This window comes from Girardinichthys multiradiatus, chromosome 14 (assembly GCF_021462225.1).
Source record: "Girardinichthys multiradiatus isolate DD_20200921_A chromosome 14, DD_fGirMul_XY1, whole genome shotgun sequence".
NCBI classification, from domain to species: domain Eukaryota; kingdom Metazoa; phylum Chordata; class Actinopteri; order Cyprinodontiformes; family Goodeidae; genus Girardinichthys; species Girardinichthys multiradiatus.
In genome coordinates, this window is record NC_061807.1 from 42,654,324 (window position 1) to 42,674,376 (window position 20,053).

General features: G+C 41.1%; 1 protein-coding gene across 3 annotated transcripts in view; it reads right to left on the reverse strand.

Annotated features, from left to right (window-relative positions):
• The window catches only part of ank2b (ankyrin 2b, neuronal), a 170,666-nt gene that overhangs the window by 91,239 nt on the left and 59,374 nt on the right, over positions 1-20,053 (reverse strand). For all 3 annotated transcript variants that reach the window (XM_047385947.1, XM_047385949.1, XM_047385948.1), the window contains exons 2-3: positions 3,602-3,703; positions 9-107 (exon numbers count right to left, since the gene is read on the reverse strand). In XM_047385947.1, coding sequence (XP_047241903.1) covers positions 9-107; positions 3,602-3,703 — 201 coding nt within the window. The remainder of the gene's footprint in view (positions 1-8; positions 108-3,601; positions 3,704-20,053) is intronic.

Genomic DNA, 20,053 nt, shown 5'->3' on the forward strand with positions numbered 1-20,053 from the left:
TCTCTTGCCTTTGTGGATGAATCCACAGCTGCACCTCGATCTAAAAGCTCCTGGACCAGGTCCACATGGCCCTCCTTGGCAGCCAGATGCAGTGCATTCAGACCATTCTGAAAAAAGAATAAATCATCAGAGCTCTGGTTAAAGGGCACGGCAACAAGAATGTGTCAGGACGAAAAAAAAAAAACAGTTACTACCTCTTCTTCTAAGTCTAAAACTAAAGGAGTCTGATTGTCTTCTTCTGTGTCCATCTTTATAGCAGTCTCTTACCCTGACATATGGATGGGGAGCAGACCGAAAAGCTGGCTTTCAAAGTTGGACTATATGTGGAACCTTGTATCGCTGCAGTGGATCAGAGCTGTTACTAGGAATGAAGTTATAAATAGCTGGGTGTGTTTGTGTATCTCTGTGTGTGAATGCCGAGCAAATGTTTTTTTTTGTGTCTTATTCTTAATTATGACATCTGAACTATGACAAATGTTATTGCACCAGTACTGATCACTGAAATGTAAAGCTTTAAGCAAAGAGGGTAATAGGCACTTCTTAATAGTTTATCCTTATAGTAGTTTTTATGAGCTCTGTTAATATCTTCACTAGGCACAGCAGCGTCATGTGGTGGTGCAGCAGCTCATGAATGACTCACAAACACAAAGGCAAAAAAGGGTTAGACAAACAAATGAGGGACTGCTATTAAAAAGTGTTTGATTGATTTAATGTGAAATAAAACATGATATATATATATACAGTATATAGTAAAAAAAAACAAAAAAACATTCAATTGCCCTCAGAAATGCTGACAAGTCATTTCTTCCAAGTCTTTAGAGGGCTATCCCAAGTCTCATTTGAGTCCTCATCTCTGCTAGCCATCCATCAGAAGAAAACATTGTTGCTATGGTTATGCATCATAACAAATGTAAAAATAATTTCAGCTGCACAGCCTCCAATAATTGTCCCAAAAATTATTTTCATCCACAGAAGGAGGAATTAAAGCTTTAAAAACCAAGAATATATTACAATGAAACTGACACAGCTACTCCAATATGCTCCCACCTTGAGCGATGCAATTCTCGGGTAAATCAGAGGTTTTAGAAACTCCTAATAAGTAAAGCTTCTAATGACAAAGCTTTGTTCCTGTTTTCCTGGCGTATGTGACACAGAAGTCCATTTCTTTTAGCCACCAGGCTGGATAAGAACCCATATTTATCTACTGTGTGTGTCACCACATACAATAAGCAGGATGGTGATGGAAGTACAAACATCTCCAAACATGGAGTCTTACTGTTAGAGAACTGCAGCACAGAGTGGTATCTTGTGCTCCTTTACCATTGGTACCCAATCTATTCGGGTCGGGTTAGTTTAACACGGTTTGTTTCATTCTCCATCACAATTGAGTGCCATCTCAATGCTGGCAGGATTGTTAATAGCGAGGTGGCCCCACGGTCCGAAGTAATGTGATAGAGACACAAAAAACACAACAACAACCCAGAGTGCTGCTCTGTTAATGGGTGTTGTCAGACTCAGAGTGGAGGAAGAGAGCCAGAGGAGGCTGCAGGCAGCAAGACTGGAAGCACTGTGGATAGGTACAGAAGAGAGAGAGGGAAGCCATGGAGCGGTATCAAGTGGAAGGACATGAACTAGAGGACGTGTGAGGGTAGGCTAATGCTGCCTAATGCTAGCTTACTATAATAGTGCTCATATACACTACAAGCCCAGTATAAAACAATTCAAGAGTTAAAGATATTAGTTACTGACATTTAATGTGACTAGCGACACCACCCCCTAGCCAATCAGTGACCAACAGTCTGCTGACGTCACGCTTTCAGTGTGACTCGGGATGGTTGGAATAACTAGCAAGCAGGTTCTAAAAATAGTAACAGCTCCACGTAGCCATACTAATGGAAAAGCCAAAAAAGCAGAAAAAGGACATTGGAGTCACCAGGTTTCTAAAGCAACCATTAGATATATCTAAAAGCCAACTGATTGTTTGGGAATGTTGGCTTTTCTGTCCAACAAACACAAATGTAAACATGTAGAGTTTGCCAGACTACTACGATATTAACTGGAATCATGCCTGTTGTTAAGCAAGGTTGAAGATCTGGAATGCTGTGGGCTTAGTTCTCTTCCAAAGGTCCTGGGAACCTTTTTAAAGTGCACACAATTTAACATTCTAAGGTGCCAGCTTGTTGGGGTAGCTCTGTTCCATTCATTCTGATTTAAACTTTTTAAAAGCTTTCATTCTTCCCTTTCTGGTTGGGACATTTTTTTTTAAATTATTCCTTCTGGTTTTGGATGTTGTGTGGCAGAAATGATTTTTGGTGTTACTTCTTTACTTTTGGACATTTGTTATCATGCGTAGCCATGGCAACAAGCTGTTTTTTTACAACCAGGAGCAGCTGATTAACATCTCAAAAACACAGACAATAGTTAAACTGCAACCCCAAATCCCAGATGAGTTGAAAAGGAGGCATCATGGACGCAGAGCAGGAGCAAAGAGGTAAGAATAGAATAGATACTTTGCAGGGAAATTTTTCAAGTGAAGACTTAAATAGAAAACGTTTAACTCATTTGAATGATAAAATAAACTGCAACTTCTCCAGAACCTCTCCTCAACTTCTTCAAGAACTGCTGGACAAGCTTGACCCCCTTACTGATTGCCACCACAGCAATATCTGGGCGCAAGTGGAGGTACCACAGCCTGTTGGCTCGAGTGGTGGACCCCCATCTGTCAGCAGTCTAGTGGCGAGTATACAGGTCCTTCTCAAAATATTAGCATATTGTGATAAAGTTAATTATTTTCCTGGGCTAAGTTATTTCTTATGTCTGTGAAGTTGGATGGACCATAAAATTGATAGTAGCTTGTGAGTTGTGTTGTTTTTCAACATACATGTAGTACTTGTAAAAACAGTAACAGTGCACTTGTAGAAAATCATATCACTAACTTCACAATAATGTTATGAAATGGCAAAATATGCAGTGCATGCCACAACTCTTAGTAGTGTCTCAGAAGGTCATTTCAAAAACAGCTTGAGTCCCTGTTGCTGCTGCTGCAAACCGACCTGTTACACATTTACTTCTGTGCACCTCTGTTACACTTTGCACTTTTCCATCAGTTTAACTTTTCAAACGTGGCACCTTGTGTAAAGCATGTTCTCAAAATATCGTCAAGGGTGAGAATGATCAGTGCCAGTACTAATTCCTACCATATTAGCTGATAATAAAAAATCCCCACACACGTGGCAAATCTTACATTTCCATTCCATGTGACCTTTGTCTACTTGGCAGATCATTATGGCTGTTGCCAGGACAGGCCTGTTTACCTCTCATCAGGTTTCACCTCTCTCCTTCCTCCATGGTTGGAATGCTAATGGCCTTAGAGGAGACAAGATAATGTCCAAGCCTAAATAAAGAGCCTGACTGATCCACCAAACTTCTCACCATCAGAAGTAGAGAAGTAGAAACAACACTGTATACAGAAATAACGTACATGTAATACGTACCTTATAAACAAGACAGTAAAAAATACATTAAAATCGGATGCCTAGCCCCAACCCTATACTTGGGTGGGTGGGAGGGATGGATGGATGGATGGATATTTATTTCTTACCTGATTGCAGGTGCTGATTTCCACTCCTCCTTTAAGAAATTCCAAAACCTTGTCGATGTTTCCCGCTCTTGCTGCTCGCAGAAAACTGGTGTTACTATCCGACTGGAAGAGACAGAAAAGCAACAGAAGGAAAACATGTTATCCTTAGATCACAGAATAGTTGGTGGATTTAGCCAGTGTATAAATATTATTCACTAATATTAGTTAAATTTATCAAAGCTACAACACTTACATGCATTATCATATGTTACCACTTTCAGTAATGGTTTGAGGTAAGTACGTACAAAATGTTTCTGAATAGCAACCTTAAATTATGTGCTATAGTAGCATGCTTCTCTTTCTCTTTCAGATCTGCTTTTGCCAGGGGACCCACCTCCTGGAAAAACAAATAGCTGGTGGTGGGTTTCCGCAGGTGCAGACCCACCACACTAACACCTGTTAACATCCAGGGAACTGAAACTGAGATAGTGGACTTTGATAAGTCCCTGGGTGTTCACCTGAACAATGAAGTGGACTGGACTCACAACACTGATGCTCCTTACAGGAAGATTCAGAGCAGACCCTACTTCCTGAGTACACTGGGGTCTTTTGGAGCCCAGGGGGCCCTCCTGAAGACCTTTATTGACTCTGTCCTAGGATGCCCCCTCTCAGTACAGGTACTGAGAGGCAGAGGGACTCTAGCAAAAACATCATCACTGCTGGACAATGTCTCCCATCCCATGCATGAAGCTGTTGCAGAACAGGAGAGCTCTTTTAGTGACAGACTGCTGCATCCTAGTTGCACAAAGAAGCACTATAGGAGATCCTTCCTCCCAGCAGCTGTTAGACTTTAATAACCATCACTGCTCATAAAAAACAAGTGTTTACATCCCGGCTGTTATTTTCACAGTTTTTCTGTTTCTTGTTAAAAGTGTGTTGTTGTTTTTTATGCACAAATATATGATGCTATTTTGAATAACTGCACAATTTTGTATGCTGTAAATTAGCCCGTACTGTATAAACTTTCTGTTTTGACATTTTTACCTTAGTGTGAATCTGCATGTTTCAACTGTTGGTTCACCTGAATTTCTTCACTGAATGACAAAGTTTTTTTTTTATTTCTAGGTCATAACCCATAGCTTATGATCATACAGGTCCTTCTCAAAATATTAGCATATTGTGATAAAGTTAATTATTTTCCATAATGTCATGATGAAAATTTAACATTCATATATTTTAGATTCATTGCACACTAACTGAAATATTTCAGGTCTTTTATTGTCTTAATATGGATGATTTTGGCATACAGCTCATGAAAACCCAAAATTCCTATCTCACAAAATTAGCATATCATTAAAAGGGTCTCTAAACGAGCTATGAACCTAATCATCTGAATCAACGAGTTAACTCTAAACACCTGCAAAAGATTCCTGAGGCCTTTAAAACTCCCAGCCTGGTTCATCACTCAAAACCCCAATCATGGGTAAGACTGCCGACCTGACTGCTGTTCAGAAGGCCACTATTGACACCCTCAAGCAAGAGAGTAAGACACAAAAAGAAATTTCTGAACGAATAGGCTGTTCCCAGAGTGCTGTATCAAGGCACCTCAGTGGGAAGTCTGTGGGAAGGAAAAAGTGTGGCAGAAAACGCTGCACAACGAGAAGAGGTGACCGGACCCTGAGGAAGATTGTGGAGAAGGGCCGATTCCAGACCTTGGGGGACCTGCGGAAGCAGTGGACTGAATCTGGAGTAGAAACATTCAGAGCCACCGTGCACAGGCGTGTGCAGGAAATTGGCTACAGGTGCCGCATTCCCCAGGTCAAGCCACGTTTGAACCAGAAACAGCGGCAGAAGCGCCTGACCTGGGCTACAGAGAAGCAGCACTGGACTGTTGCTCAGTGGTCCAAAGTACTTTTTTCGGATGAAAGCAAATTCTGCATGTCATTCGGAAATCAAGGTGCCAGAGTCTGGAGGAAGACTGGGGAGAAGGAAATGCCAAAATGCCAGAAGTCGAGTGTCAAGTACCCACAGTCAGTGATGGTCTGGGGTGCCGTGTCAGCTGCTGGTGTTGGTCCACTGTGTTTTATCAAGGGCAGGGTCAATGCAGCTAGCTATCAGGAGATTCTGGAGCACTTCATGCTTCCATCTGCTGAAGATGGAGATGAAGATTTCATTTTTCAGCACGACCTGGCACCTGCTCACAGTGCCAAAACCACTGGTAAATGGTTTACTGACCATGGTATCACTGTGCTCAATTGGCCTGCCAACTCTCCTGACCTGAACCCCATAGAGAATCTGTGGGATATTGTGAAGAGAACGTTGAGAGACTCAAGACCCAACACTCTGGATGAGCTAAAGGCCGCTATCGAAGCATCCTGGGCCTCCATAAGACCTCAGCAGTGCCACAGGCTGATTGCCTCCATGCCACGCCGCATTGAAGCAGTTATTTCTGCCAAAGGATTCCCGACCAAGTATTGAGTGCATAACTGTACATGATTATTTGAAGGTTGACGTTTTTTGTATTAAAAACACTTTTCTTTTATTGGTCGGATGAAATATGCTAATTTTGTGAGATAGGAATTTTGGGTTTTCATGAGCTGTATGCCAAAATCATCCGTATTAAGACAATAAAAGACCTGAAATATTTCAGTTAGTGTGCAATGAATCTAAAATATATGAATGTTAAATTTTCATCATTACATTATGGAAAATAATGAACTTTATCACAATATGCTAATATTTTGAGAAGGTCCTGTAGATCTAGCGAAACATTAAAAGCTTCCTCTTTTGGCTTAGCTCTCTACTCAACAGGACAGACCAGTGCCATGTCCACATACCGAAGACTACTTTAACCCCTCCACTTGGGGCAATATCACATTGCCAACAAAAATTTAGCAATGAACCTTTTTCTGGGTGAGGCCATAATATCTGATTCTCGTGTCTCATGTAAATGTAACAACATGTTGGACAGCTCGTCACCTCACCTTTGCTCACACTGGACAGTTTCTTGTTATAGTGCCCAAAACAAGCATCGGTTGCAACTGCCTGATGCTGTCCGGGCGTCTCGGCCTGCTTCAGAAGTGCAGTGTGAAACTAACATACACCAAATAAAGGTGTTGAAAATTTTGGTATCCCATGCCCACTTGAACTGAATCTTTCTCATTATTCTGGTGTGAAAGAATCCAAAGACTCAACACAGATTTGAGGCCCCACAGGTCCAAAATTCCTTATGATTTATGAATGACATCTCCCAATAGAAAAAAAATGTCTAAGTTATCTTGCAGAATCTTTCAATTTAAAGATTTAAAAATGTACCAATATGGTTTATGTTTAAGGGTAGGTTTAGGTACCAAGGCTTGGTTTATGTTGAGCCTGACAGGCATGCCTACAGCTTTATACATCTCAACATCTCGAAGGACCATGGCCAAAATCTTGGAGGTGTTAATTGCTCACCTTTATCTTTTCTGATCTATAACTTTGTTAAATGGTACAAACTATACTGATCTGTTGAGTGCTTTTCCTTAAACATTTCCTCAGTGTAAATGGGACTCAGCAAATGTTATATAAACATATTAGTCATTTAGAGTAACTGTATGCTTGTAAATAGATTGTAATCAGCCTAGTAGCGTGTTTGTGTCCCCGGTTGGGAAGGACATGTCCCCTTTCTGTTTCTGGATGTTGGGTGAGCCGCAGTTGGAAACTTTCCAAGAGTGGAAGGAGGCAGAATGATTCAGCAGTTTTATCCTTTCTGTGTCTTCACCAAAGCTAAATCCTGGCTTACATACAGCTTGTTCAAAGCCCCCAGATCTCTGCTCCTCCTGTGGAAAAACACTGTGTGATGCTTATTTTTACCGCATTCATGCTGCTTTAACCAAAGAGCCCAGACTCAGTTACAGGAATACTGTAACACCACTCTGAGAAATGAGAGGAAATCATTGCCTTGCTAAATGACCATCTGAGCAGAAACTTTGTTCCTGATAAAGGTCAAAGATTGTACAAAATGTTGTATTTTCCTTTATTGTATCCTGTCAGCAAGACAGCATCAACATGCCTACAGTCTGTCAGAGATCAGAGAAAAGGACGCAGTACTGACACTGCAGCACTCATGTCTACTTCACACGCAAACAGCTCTGATCTGACCTTTTAAGCTAACTCGCAGTCAGCTATTGTTTGCTTGCTGCAGAGGACTGCACTGCATAAAGGCTCAGCAACACAGGACTAATAACGCTGGTGCATCTGTATAGTCCACAAAAGTTTTACTTTTCTTCCTCAGCAAAGCACAATTACACTTCTATGTTACCAAAACATCTTATTTTAGTTAGGAGTAGAAAATATCCTACAGTAAGAATAGTGATTAATAAACTGTGCATTGTTATGTTTAAATAAAACAAAATGTGATAAAAAAAAAAAGTTAAAGAGTTTTAAAGAGGTTCTGTTCACACATCCACAGATTGAATAACAGTCTATAAGTGCAATAGCAGGTGTGACCTGCCCCCTAGGACCTGAGAGGGACCAGGGAGCTGCAGCAACGAGCCAGCAGCCACCGACGCCAGAGAACAGAGAAGCAAAGACACCAGCCACCGGCACGGAGTGTGGCGGGGAGGAAATAGGGACATAGGCCCTATATTTAATGGGGGCCTTAGATGATCCAGGAGAGCGAGCAGCTCAAGAACCAACCTGACACAGAAACTGTCGCACACAGTCACAATCAAACATTCCCACCCTTATGCGTACACATAAAAACACTCACACCCAACGTGAAGACACAAAACAATGGATGCCGTACACTTACTCGCACTACCCGTACATACTCTATACTCCCAGGTCCAGAAACTTATACCCTGGAGGGGCATCCCGCCCCAGGACCCAGGAGGTGGTCCACTTCATTCTGAGGTGGTCACAGGCAGACCACCCGAGCCACCAGTCCAGACTAGTGCCGACATGCCCAAACTTGAACGACCCTGGCCCAGACCCTGACACCCTGCCCCAACCCACCTTTAACCAACATTTTTTAAATCTGCAGTTAACAGGACTATTCAGTAAATACATTAAAAATAGCATATTTTTTCCTGGCATGTTTTAAATACAGGTTTAAAATATATTTTATTTTCATTTTCTTCTTGACCAAAAAACAAGTTAAAATACTAAAACTCATTGAACTACTCTGAAAAAAGAAATATTCACATAGTCACATAGTTTCTACAGAATTACAGTACAAACAGCTTAGCCCGTCAGTATAGTCACTTCCTCCACATAGCGGCAGAGTCATGGTTTGCAAAACCTTAATTTAATCATTCTTGTGTAACAGACTGGTTGCTATAGTGACACTTAGACCAAGAGAACTCTCAGACAACCAACATCTTTGAATAAAAAATACACAATGCAGAGAGTGAAAGGTAAGCTGGATCATACAGAAACTGTTTCAGAAGTCAGAGATATTGTTAGAGCTTAGTCAATTTGTCACTCTCAATGAAACGAGGTGGATGTATATGGTCAGACTGTTCTGAAGGTCATGTATGGGCTGAATAAAAATTCCAGCCCTGTAAAAACATTTATATAAGTGAGGTTTAAAGAAAAGTCCCCCAACAATCACATTTGCATCCTTCAAAAGCAATCACACATGTCCTTTCTTTTATCCTGCTTATGTTTCGTCTTGTGTCTTGACATATTAGCCCTTGACTTAATTAAACCTGCCAAGCATGACAAATCTCTGTTCTGACGCTTGAGCGTGAACGTTTTACATCAAACATTCATTTACAAAGTCACTGTCTACTTCTCTCAAGTGCATCAATAATGCAAAGCCACCGCCTTATCGTCACCAACGCATACACTCTGAAAGATGGGTGTTCAGGCTGGGAGCATCTTACCCCCACCTACTTAACACTGAGACAAGCATTGCCTTCTGAGGAGGTAACCATGACAACAGGGGTTTCTGTCTATCAGAGAAGCCTCTAGGGTATACACAGAAAACACGAAAGTCAGAGTTGTATTTCCAGTCTGTATGGAATGATCTCTTTATACTGGTCCTTCTCAAAATATTAGCATATTGTGATAAAGTTCATTATTTTCCATAATGTAATGATGAAAATTTAACATTCATGAAATTTAGATTCATTGCACACTAACTGAAATATTTCAGGTCTTTTATTGTCTTAATACAGATGATTTTGGCATACAGCTCATGAAAACCCCAAATTCCTATCTCACAAAATTAGCATATTTCATCCGACCAATAAAAGAAAAGTGTTTTTAATACAAAAAACGTCAACCTTCAAATAATCATGTACAGTTATGCACTCAATACTTGGTCGGGAATCCTTTTGCAGAAATGACTGCTTCAATGCAGCGTGGCATGGAGGCAATCAGCCTGTGGCACTGCTGAGGTCTTATGGAGGCCCAGGATGCTTCGATAGCGGCCTTTAGCTCATCCAGAGTGTTGGGTCTTGAGTCTCTCAACGTTCTCTTCACAATATCCCACAGATTCTCTATGGGGTTCAGGTCAGGAGAGTTGGCAGGCCAATTGAGCACAGTGATACCATGGTCAGTAAACCATTTACCAGTGGTTTTGGCACTGTGAGCAGGTGCCAGGTCGTGCTGAAAAATGAAATCTTCATCTCCATAAAGCTTTTCAGCAGATGGAAACATGAAGTGCTCCAAAATCTCCTGATAGATAGCTGCATTGACCCTGCTCTTGATAAAACACAGTGGACCAACACCAGCAGCTGACACAGCACCCCAGACCATCACTGACTGTAGGTACTTGACACTGGACTTCTGGCATTTTGGCATTTCCTTCTCCCCAGTCTTCCTCCAGACTCTGGCACCTTGATTTCCAAATGACATGCAGAATTTGCTTTCATCCGAAAAAAGTACTTTGGACCACTGAGCAACAGTCCAGTGCTGCTTCTCTGTAGCCCAGGTCTGGGGAATGCGGCACCTGTAGCCCATTTCCTGCACACGCCTGTGCACGGTGGCTCTGGATGTTTCTACTTCAGACTCAGTCCACTGCTTCCGCAGGTCCCCCAAGGTCTGGAATCGGCCCTTCTCCACAATCTTCCTCAGGGTCCGGTCACCTCTTCTCGTTGTGCAGCGTTTTCTGCCAAACTTTTTCCTTCCCACAAACTTCCCACTGAGGTGCCTTGATACAGCACTCTGGGAACAGCCTATTCGTTCAGAAATTTATTTCTGTGTCTTACCCTCTTGCTTGAGGGTGTCAATAGTGGCCTTCTGGACAGCAGTCAGGTCGGCAGTCTTACCCATGATTGGGGTTTTGAGTGATGAACCAGGCTGGGAGTTTTAAAGGCCTCAGGAATCTTTTGCAGGTGTTTAGAGTTAACTCATTCAGATGATTAGGTTCATAGCTCGTTTAGAGACCCTTTTAATGATATGCTAATTTTGTGAGATAGGAATTTTGGGTTTTCATGAGCTGTATGCCAAAATCATCTGTATTAAGACAATAAAAGACCTGAAATATTTCAGTTAGTGTGCAATGAATCTAAAATATATGAATGTTAAATTTTAATCATGACATTATGGAAAATAATGAACTTTATCACAATATGCTAATATTTTGAGAAGGACCTGTATATGTTTCCACACATAAATATGTACACGAAAATAATTAAAAATTCTTAACATTCACACTCCCCTACTCTGGTTGGTTGGACGTATAGATGTGTCCTGATCAGCACCGTAAGGTTCTCTATTGAAAAAAAAGCCAAGTAAGATTGATTTCTTTTATTTCATATGGTCATAATGGGTCAACTGCCTACATGAACCATCACCTTCTGGTCAAACATGTGTAGGTAATTATTATGAAATGATCTAAATGCACAACCTGAAAGGTGCAGAGAGCAGAAGCATTTCATCATCCTCCAGTGTTTATAAAATCTGAGAAATACTGTTTGTTGATCAGCACAATCTGATGCAGATACTAACATGGTGAGGATGATAGACAACAACTTTGCTTTTATTTAAGAAACCAAATGCGACTGGACTGCCTGCATGCTTAAGGATCGAGCTCAACATTGTCTGATTCAGGTGAACGGTATGAATTGTACATCACACCCCTTTGATTCTGCAACCCCAGCTGCATGATCTGAAAGTCTACATGGGCAGTAATTTCGGTGGATTAGTTTGTATGATGTTAAAAGACAAAGGGATTCCTAGTGGAGAAGTTTGTGGTTACATGTTTTTTTGCAAAACTGATCTGAATGGGGCTTTTTTTGAGACTCTTATTTTGAAGTAAAACCCTTCCTGCTTTTCCAATGCTCCTCATGACAATAAACTTTACAAAAGCACGGAAGAATCCACCAACAACTATAAAATGTTTTTCTTTTGGAGTTACAGACAGAATTGGAAGCACTGTCAAAGCACCACAACTGGCTAACTGCTAGCCACTAGCATTGCTAAAATTGCGAGTCCATTCAGAGCTTTTAATTAATACTAAATTAAAGGGTTATTTCCCAGTGTGTACTGATTTAGGATCATTAGAAAAATATGCCAAATATAGCATCATTAATGGTTAAAATTCTGAATTGCTAAGAGCGACCATATCTAAACTGTATAATTCTACATCAAACAGAGATCAAGATTAATGACATTGATTTATTCTGTTTATGAAAACACAAAAAAAGCATTTTCAAAGCATCTTGGCATTAAGACCACCTTAGAATTAGATGAGCACAAGTCAAGCTGGAGTTATTGTGCACTGATTGTAGCTTCTTTAAAACACGGCTTGAAATTTATTAAATCTTTACTCTATTTGTTTAAAAAATTGGGACAATGAAACTGAAATGTCATAAAAAGGTCTGAGCAACTTTAATTTTAACTCAGTCTAGCTGGATCAATACAAGCCTGCTCTGGGCTAATGTTTGACACAGATCTGCATTAGTGAATCACCATGCCTGTTGCCATTAAACAGCCCTTGACATACAGGGGTTGGACAATGAAACTGAAAAACCTGGTTTTAGACCACAATCATTTATTAGTATTGTGTAGGGCCTCCTTTTGCGGTCAACACAGCGTCAATTCGTCTTGGGAATGACATATACAAGTCCTGCGCAGTGGTCAGAGGGAATTAAGCCATTATTCTTGCAGGATAGTGGCCAGGTCACTACGTGATACTGGTGGAGGAAAACGTTTCCTGACTCGCTCTTCCAAAACACCCCAAAGTGGCTCAATAATATTTAGATCTGGTGACTGTGCAGGCCATGGGAGATGTTCAATTTCACTTTCATGTTCATCAAACCAATCTTTCACCAGTCTTGCTGTGTGTATTGGTGCATTGTCATCTTGATACACAGCACCGCCTTCAGGATACAATGTTTGAACCATTGGATGCACATGGTCCTCAAGAATGGTTCGGTAGTCCTTGGCAGTGACGCGCCCATCTATCACAAGTATTGGGCCAAGGGAATGCCATGATATAGCAGCCCAAACCATCACTGATCCACCCCCATGCTTCACTCTGGGCATGCAACAGTCTGGGTGGTACGCTTCTTTGGGGCTTCTCCACACCGTAACTCTCCCGGATGTGGGGAAAACAGTAAAGGTGGACTCATCAGAGAACAATACATGTTCATATTGTCCACAGCCCAAGATGTGCACTCCTTGCACCATTAAAACTGACGTTTGGCATTGGCTTGAGTGACCAAAGGTTTGGCTATAGCAGCCCGGCCGTGTATATTGACCCTGTGGAGCTCCCGACGGACAGCTCTGGTGGAAACAGGAGAGTTGAGGTGCACATTTAATTCTGCCGTGATTTGGGCAGTCATGGTTTTATGTTTTTTGGATACAATCCGGGTTAGCACCCGAACATCCCTTTCAGACAGCTTCCTCTTACGTCCACAGTTAATCCTGTTGGATGTGGTTTGTCCTTCTTGGTGGTATGCTGACATTACCCTGGATACCGTGGCTCTTGATACATCACAAAGACTTGCTGTCTTGGTCACAGATGCGCCAGCAAGACGTGCACCAACAATTTGTCCTCTTTTGAACTCTGGTATGTCACCCATAATGTTGTGTGCATTTCAATATTTTGAGCAAAACTGTGCTCTTACCCTGCTAATTGAACCTTCACACTCTGCTCTTACTGGTGCAATGTGCAATCAATGAAGACTGGCTACCAGGCTGGTCCAATTTGACCATGAAACCTCCCACACTAAAATGACAGGTGTTTCAGTGTCACTGTCCAACCCCTGTACATTCGATCTTTTACCTGAAGCTGCAGGAGCAAGAACATAGTTCCTTCTGGCCAGGACATTTCATACTTCGTAAGACCTCAAGTTTAAAACTCCTGGGAAGTCTTCACTGGCCCTCTTACTGCAGCATGCAACCCTTCTATTTTTCAGACACTACTTACGAATAAAGGTCTGCATAGAGTACGCATCAAGAACAAGCTGCAAGAACTCCCACATTTCAGCTCAGGATTCAGTGCATCTAACGTTTAATGGTGACAGCCAGAAAGAAATGACACACGTTAAAAAACCCATCATTGTTGTTGTGGTGTTAACAAGAGAAAGTCATAGCTGGCATATGCAAAGTAGGCTACAACGTCATCATTTTTAAAAATAAATATTTCATGGGTCTTTGTGGATGTGCCAAAAATAGATGCAAATTTTAAAAATGTCCAAATTTAACTCTTACACTATGCTACATTGCTAGCATGATGTTTTGGAGCCTGGATATCTCCTATCACAGCAATTAACCTTATGATGAAATGATCAAGATTTATTCTGCTGGATAAGGACAACACCAGAAGCATCTAGACAGGATAACAGTGTCTCTCTTTATTACAGGTCCTTCTCAAAATATTAGCATATTGTGATAAAGTTCATTATTTTCCATAATGTAATGATCAAAATTTAACATTCATATATTTTAGATTCATTGCACACTAACTGAAATATTTCAGGTCTTTTATTGTCTTAATACAGATGATTGTGGCATACAGCTCATGAAAACCCAAAATTCCTATCTCACAAAATTAGCATATTTCATCCGACCAATAAAAGAAAAGTGTTTTTAATACAAAAAACGTCAACCTTCAAATAATCATGTACAGTTATGCACTCAATACTTGGTCGGGAATCCTTTTGCAGAAATGACTGCTTCAATGCGGCATGGCATGGAGGCAATCAGCCTGTGGCACTGCTGAGGTCTTATGGAGGCCCAGGATGCTTCGATAGCGGCCTTTAGCTCATCCAGAGTGTTGAGTCTTGAGTCTCTCAACATTCTCTTCACAATATCCCACAGATTCTCTATGGGGTTCAGGTCAGGGGAGTTGGCAGGCCAATTGAGCACAGTGATACCATGGTCAATAAACCATTTACCAGTGGTTTTGGCACTGTGAGCAGGTGCCAGGTCGTGCTGAAAAATGAAATCTTCATCTCCATAAAGCTTTTCAGCAGATGGAAGCATGAAGTGCTCCAAAATCTCCTGATAGCTAGCTGCATTGACCCTGCCCTTGATAAAACACAGTGGACCAACACCAGCAGCTGACACGGCACCCCAGACCATCACTGACTGTGGGCACTTGACACTGGACTTCTGGCATTTTGGCATTTCCTTCTCCCCAGTCTTCCTCCAGACTCTGGCACCTTGATTTCCGAATGACATGCAGAATTTGCTTTCATCCGAAAAAAGTACTTTGGACCACTGAGCAACAGTCCGGTGCTGCTTCTCTTTAGCCCAGGTCAGGCGCTTCTGCCGCTGTTTCTGGTTCAAAAGTGGCTTGACCTGGGGAATGCGGCACCTGTAGCCCATTTCCTGCACACCCCTGTGCATGGTGGCTCTGGATGTTTCTACTCCAGACTCAGTCCACTGCTTCCGCAGGTCCCCCAAGGTCTGGAATCGGCCCTTCTCCACAATCTTCCTCAGGGTCCGGTCACCTCTTCTCGTTGTGCAGCCTTTTCTGCCACACTTTTTCCTTCCCTCAGACTTCCCACTGAGGTGCCTTGATACAGCACTCTGGGAACAGCCTATTCATTCAGAAATTTATTTCTGTGTCTTACCCTCTTGCTTGAGGGTGTCAATAGTGGCCTTCTGGACAGCAGTCAGGTCGGCAGTCTTACCCATGATTGGGGTTTTGAGTGATGAACCAGGCTGGGAGTTTTAAAGGCCTCAGGAATCTTTTGCAGGTGTTTAGAGTTAACTCGTTGATTCAGATGATTAGGTTCATAGCTCGTTTAGAGACCCTTTTAATGATATGCTAATTTTGTGAGATAGGAATTTTGGGTTTTCATGAGCTGTATGCCAAAATCATCCGTATTAAGACAATAAAAGACCTGAAATATTTCAGTTAGTGTGCAATGAATCTAAAATATATGAATGTTAAATTTTCATCATTACATTATGGAAAATAATGAACTTTATCACAATATGCTAATATTTTGAGAAGGACCTGTATAATCTGCACTTGTCTTTGCTTATAATATGAAAAGCTACTTAGGTTCACATTAGTCTGTGAATATACTTCCATCCATGGAGATTATTACAGTAATTCAATCTGCGCAGCAGTTTATCAGAAGGTGTCACACAACTTTAGCAGAACGGTTGGACCTGAACAGTCAGTCAGTCATTTTCTACCGCTTATTCCATAGTGGGTTGCGGGGGAGCTGGTGCCTATCTCCAGCAGTCTATGGGCAAGAGGCAGGGTACACCCTGGACAGATCGCCAGTCCATCGCAGGGCAACACACAAACAACCATGCACACACTCATTCATACACCTAAGGTCAATTTAGAGAGACCAATTAACCTAACATGCATGTCTTTGGACTGTGGGAGGAAGCCGGAGTACCTGGTGAGAACCCACGCATGCACGGGGAGAACATGCAAACTCCATGCAGAAAGACCCCAGGCTGGGAATTGAACCCAGGACCTTCTTGCTGCAAGGCAACAGTGCTACCAACTGCGCCACCGTGCAGCCCTGGACCTGAACATTGTAACCTATATATATTATTATTACATACATTATTATTTTGCAAATGGTGATGTTCATAGCAACCCTAAAGTCTAAATGACTGTAATCATTAACATGAGTACCAGAGGGAATAACAGTAACTCAATTTACACAAGTTCTTCATGTATGTCACCATTTTGCAAGGTTTGGAAAAAGACACAATCTCTCCACCTCCTATGGAAAGAAAAGGGATCACCAAGACTCAAAACGTATGTTTGGAGTAATCAAAGTGAAACTGTCAAACCTAAGATACCCACAACCTCTGTCAAACGTGGTGGTGGCAGCATTGGTGCACTACGCAAAGTGCACAGAAATACTGGCTTTGGAATGGATCAGGCTGGAGAATATTACTGTCTCAAAGCTCCAACCCCCAGATCTATTGTTAATGTGTGGACTACACTTCAAATCAAGTTCCATCCCAGCAAATCAATTAACTTTACTGATGGCAAATGGTGATCTTAATGGCAACCTTACAGTGTACATTAAATTATTACTAGATGGAAATCCAGTCAGAATCTTACTAATGGCTTCATAAAGTGTGTGGTCGCGTTGGGATATAGGCATACAGTATGAATAATTATGACCCTGCAGAGATCGCAGAAAAACTTTAAACTGTGCATCCAATTCTTGTGCAAAAAATCTTTTAATTTGAATATTATGTAATCACTCAATTGTGGTAAAACAGTGGTTCAAATGAATGATTTCAAGTCCAGCATTACTAATGGGATTCATGCCCATATCTACACTTCTGGTCACAACTGTGCATAAATTTGTACTCAGCCTCTAACATCACACACGTTATAAAAACATTATCTACTTATCCTTATCCTGCCAGTCACTACACAAAAACTTTGACATGGTCTCAACTCTCTTTCAGCATCCAAAGTATTGGACTTAGAATATAAATGTAACTTAAATAATCCCAGTACAACCTATAATGGAAATACAAAGACAGCCTTTAATTACACTTAATTTAATCACACTTAAGTAAAAAATACTTTACAATAATGTATTAGTTTTCTGTTAATTTTAGGCCATTATAACATAGTTTAAACAAAGATTCTAACAGAACTGAAGAAACCTGCTCTAGACAACAACAGATGATACTGGTTCAACTATGCGATAAGAAGTGAATTATGGCTGTTGATTGACCAAAAGAGTGATAGCTTCTGCATTCCAAAACATCAATGGCATGCCTCTAAAGTCAGCTACCTGTGTTTTTTCCACATTAGCATTTGGAGTCTACATGCTGCTGTACTACTCCACTAGAAGAATTTCACATTGGCGTTTAAAGTGAGATGCAACTTCCCAACCCACTTACACACTTTTACAGACCAGTGCTGGAACAAACACTTCTGAAAATGGTCTCACTAAAGGGCTGGATACCAAAGGGCTTCTATGTGAAATAAAACATTGCATGCAGGCGAACCACTTTGTCAGTAGCATGTTCAAAGAATCCTACCATCAAAATAAAAATACCATTAACTTTTAAAAGGAAGAGCTGGTTTAAATCCCTGTTGTCTGCGCAAACTTCCTAAAATATCCTAAAACAAGCATTTCTTAGTACTGCACCTTTTAATGCTAGCTCTTACCTGCATCAGTGATGGCTTAACAGGAAAATGTTCAGGGCAGAAGTACTCTGGGAAAGTGTTCTTGTCCAGGTCAGACTGGCTCCCAGCAGTTCTTAGGCCCTTGTCTGTACCACATGCCTTACATGTGGCTGCATTGCCCATGGTGGAAGGCATTCAGCTCTATCCATCGAAACGCAAAGAAATCTAACAGAGTACATTTAATAATTTGGATAATCCACTCTTTGTCCCGGCCTCCCCCTTAAACCCCTGCAAGTTGGCATCCAGGGTTAAACCCCTCAGTCTCAGTACTACCCAACTTCGCTTTCTCTGATGTAGCACCTAACTGGAATCAAGTCATAATGAGACCGTACAGCCAGCAGTGCTAACTTTTCCTCACTGCTAATTCCAACTCTGACCATTGACTAATAACCCCCTACTCCCCACCACCTCCATGCCCTGCTATTTTTACACCCACAGGCCAAGCTATGCATGTAGAGAGAAGGGCGAGAGGGTGGTCCACATAGCACAGCCAGCCAACCCAGGGGGAGGTGGCACCACAGACACACTAAACACGGAACAGGATGAGGCCCATATGATACAATACATTACAATATTCAGTGTATGAAATTACCTTTACTACATCTGAAAATAACAGAAACTTTTAAGATAATCATACTCAGTGTATTTAAACAATAAAGGAACCTGTTCAGCAACTGAACATTTTACTGTATTAGATTTAATGAGACACCCAACAACTAACAGAAGTGCAAATAAACACTTTATTTGCACTAAGCACCATGTGGCAGGTAGGTAATAGTGAGAACATTCAACTTTTCCACTTGAAACATGGACTTCCTTTGTAATTTTCTAACTTGAGCATAGAAATTGTGACTTATGAGTTAAAAACCAATGCACAATTAAACAGCATTATTGCAATCAAAAATGGATAACAGTCAATTCTCTCTGGATACATTGGTTTCTGCAACAGTTCAGTCATGATCCGCACCTGTTTTGTGTTTGTTTGATTGCAATCTTCTGATTTTTGTTGTATTCAAGTCTGTGTTTTCTGTGTCTTCATGTCAGGTCATCTGTTTATCCTTCTGTTGATCCTGCTGTCCTGTTACTCCTGGTTCCTGAGTTTTCCTTCGTACCCTGTAAGTTTAGTCTGTTTTATTAAATGTATCGTGCCACCATGCGCATGTCGATGTCCTGCTGCTGCTTTGGTCCTTCACAACCCCAAACTATAACAAATGCAGGTTAAGTTTATTGGCCTCTTTAAACTGCCCATGGGTATAGCTGTGTGTGCATGGTTGTTGGTCCTGTGTGCCTTTATGCTGCCCTGTGATGGACTGGTGACCTGTTCCAGGTGAACCTACCTCTTGCCCAATGACTGCTTGAAATAGACACTACCGCACCTCAACCCGGCACGGATAAGTGGGTATATATACAGTCATATTTGATAAAGTACAATATGCGTACCGATGAGGCTTGTTCATCAGACTAAAGTTACCTTTCTAAGCTAACAACCTTTAAGCAGGTATTAAACATACTTTTCATTAAGCCCACATTTCTGCATGAAAAATGTTTTTTTTATTGGTCTGATGTAATGTACAGACCGCTACAAGAGATCCTTCCTGCCCACAGCCATCAGCATCTACAACAGCTCTTTGAAGAAACCTGCATCATACGAGCTACAACAACATTTAATTTCCCTTTGGGATTAATAGTGTTTTTGAATTGAATTGAATTGAATTGAATATCTAATCTTAAAATGTCTAGTTTTCTAGTTGTAAGTGGAATATCATCATAATAACAGAAATACAGGCTTTGAAACATCACTCTTTGTGTAAATAATATCTATCTAATTTCAGTTAGTGAAATAAATGAACTTTTCGGTAATATTCTAATCAATGGAATACGACTATAAAAATATATATACG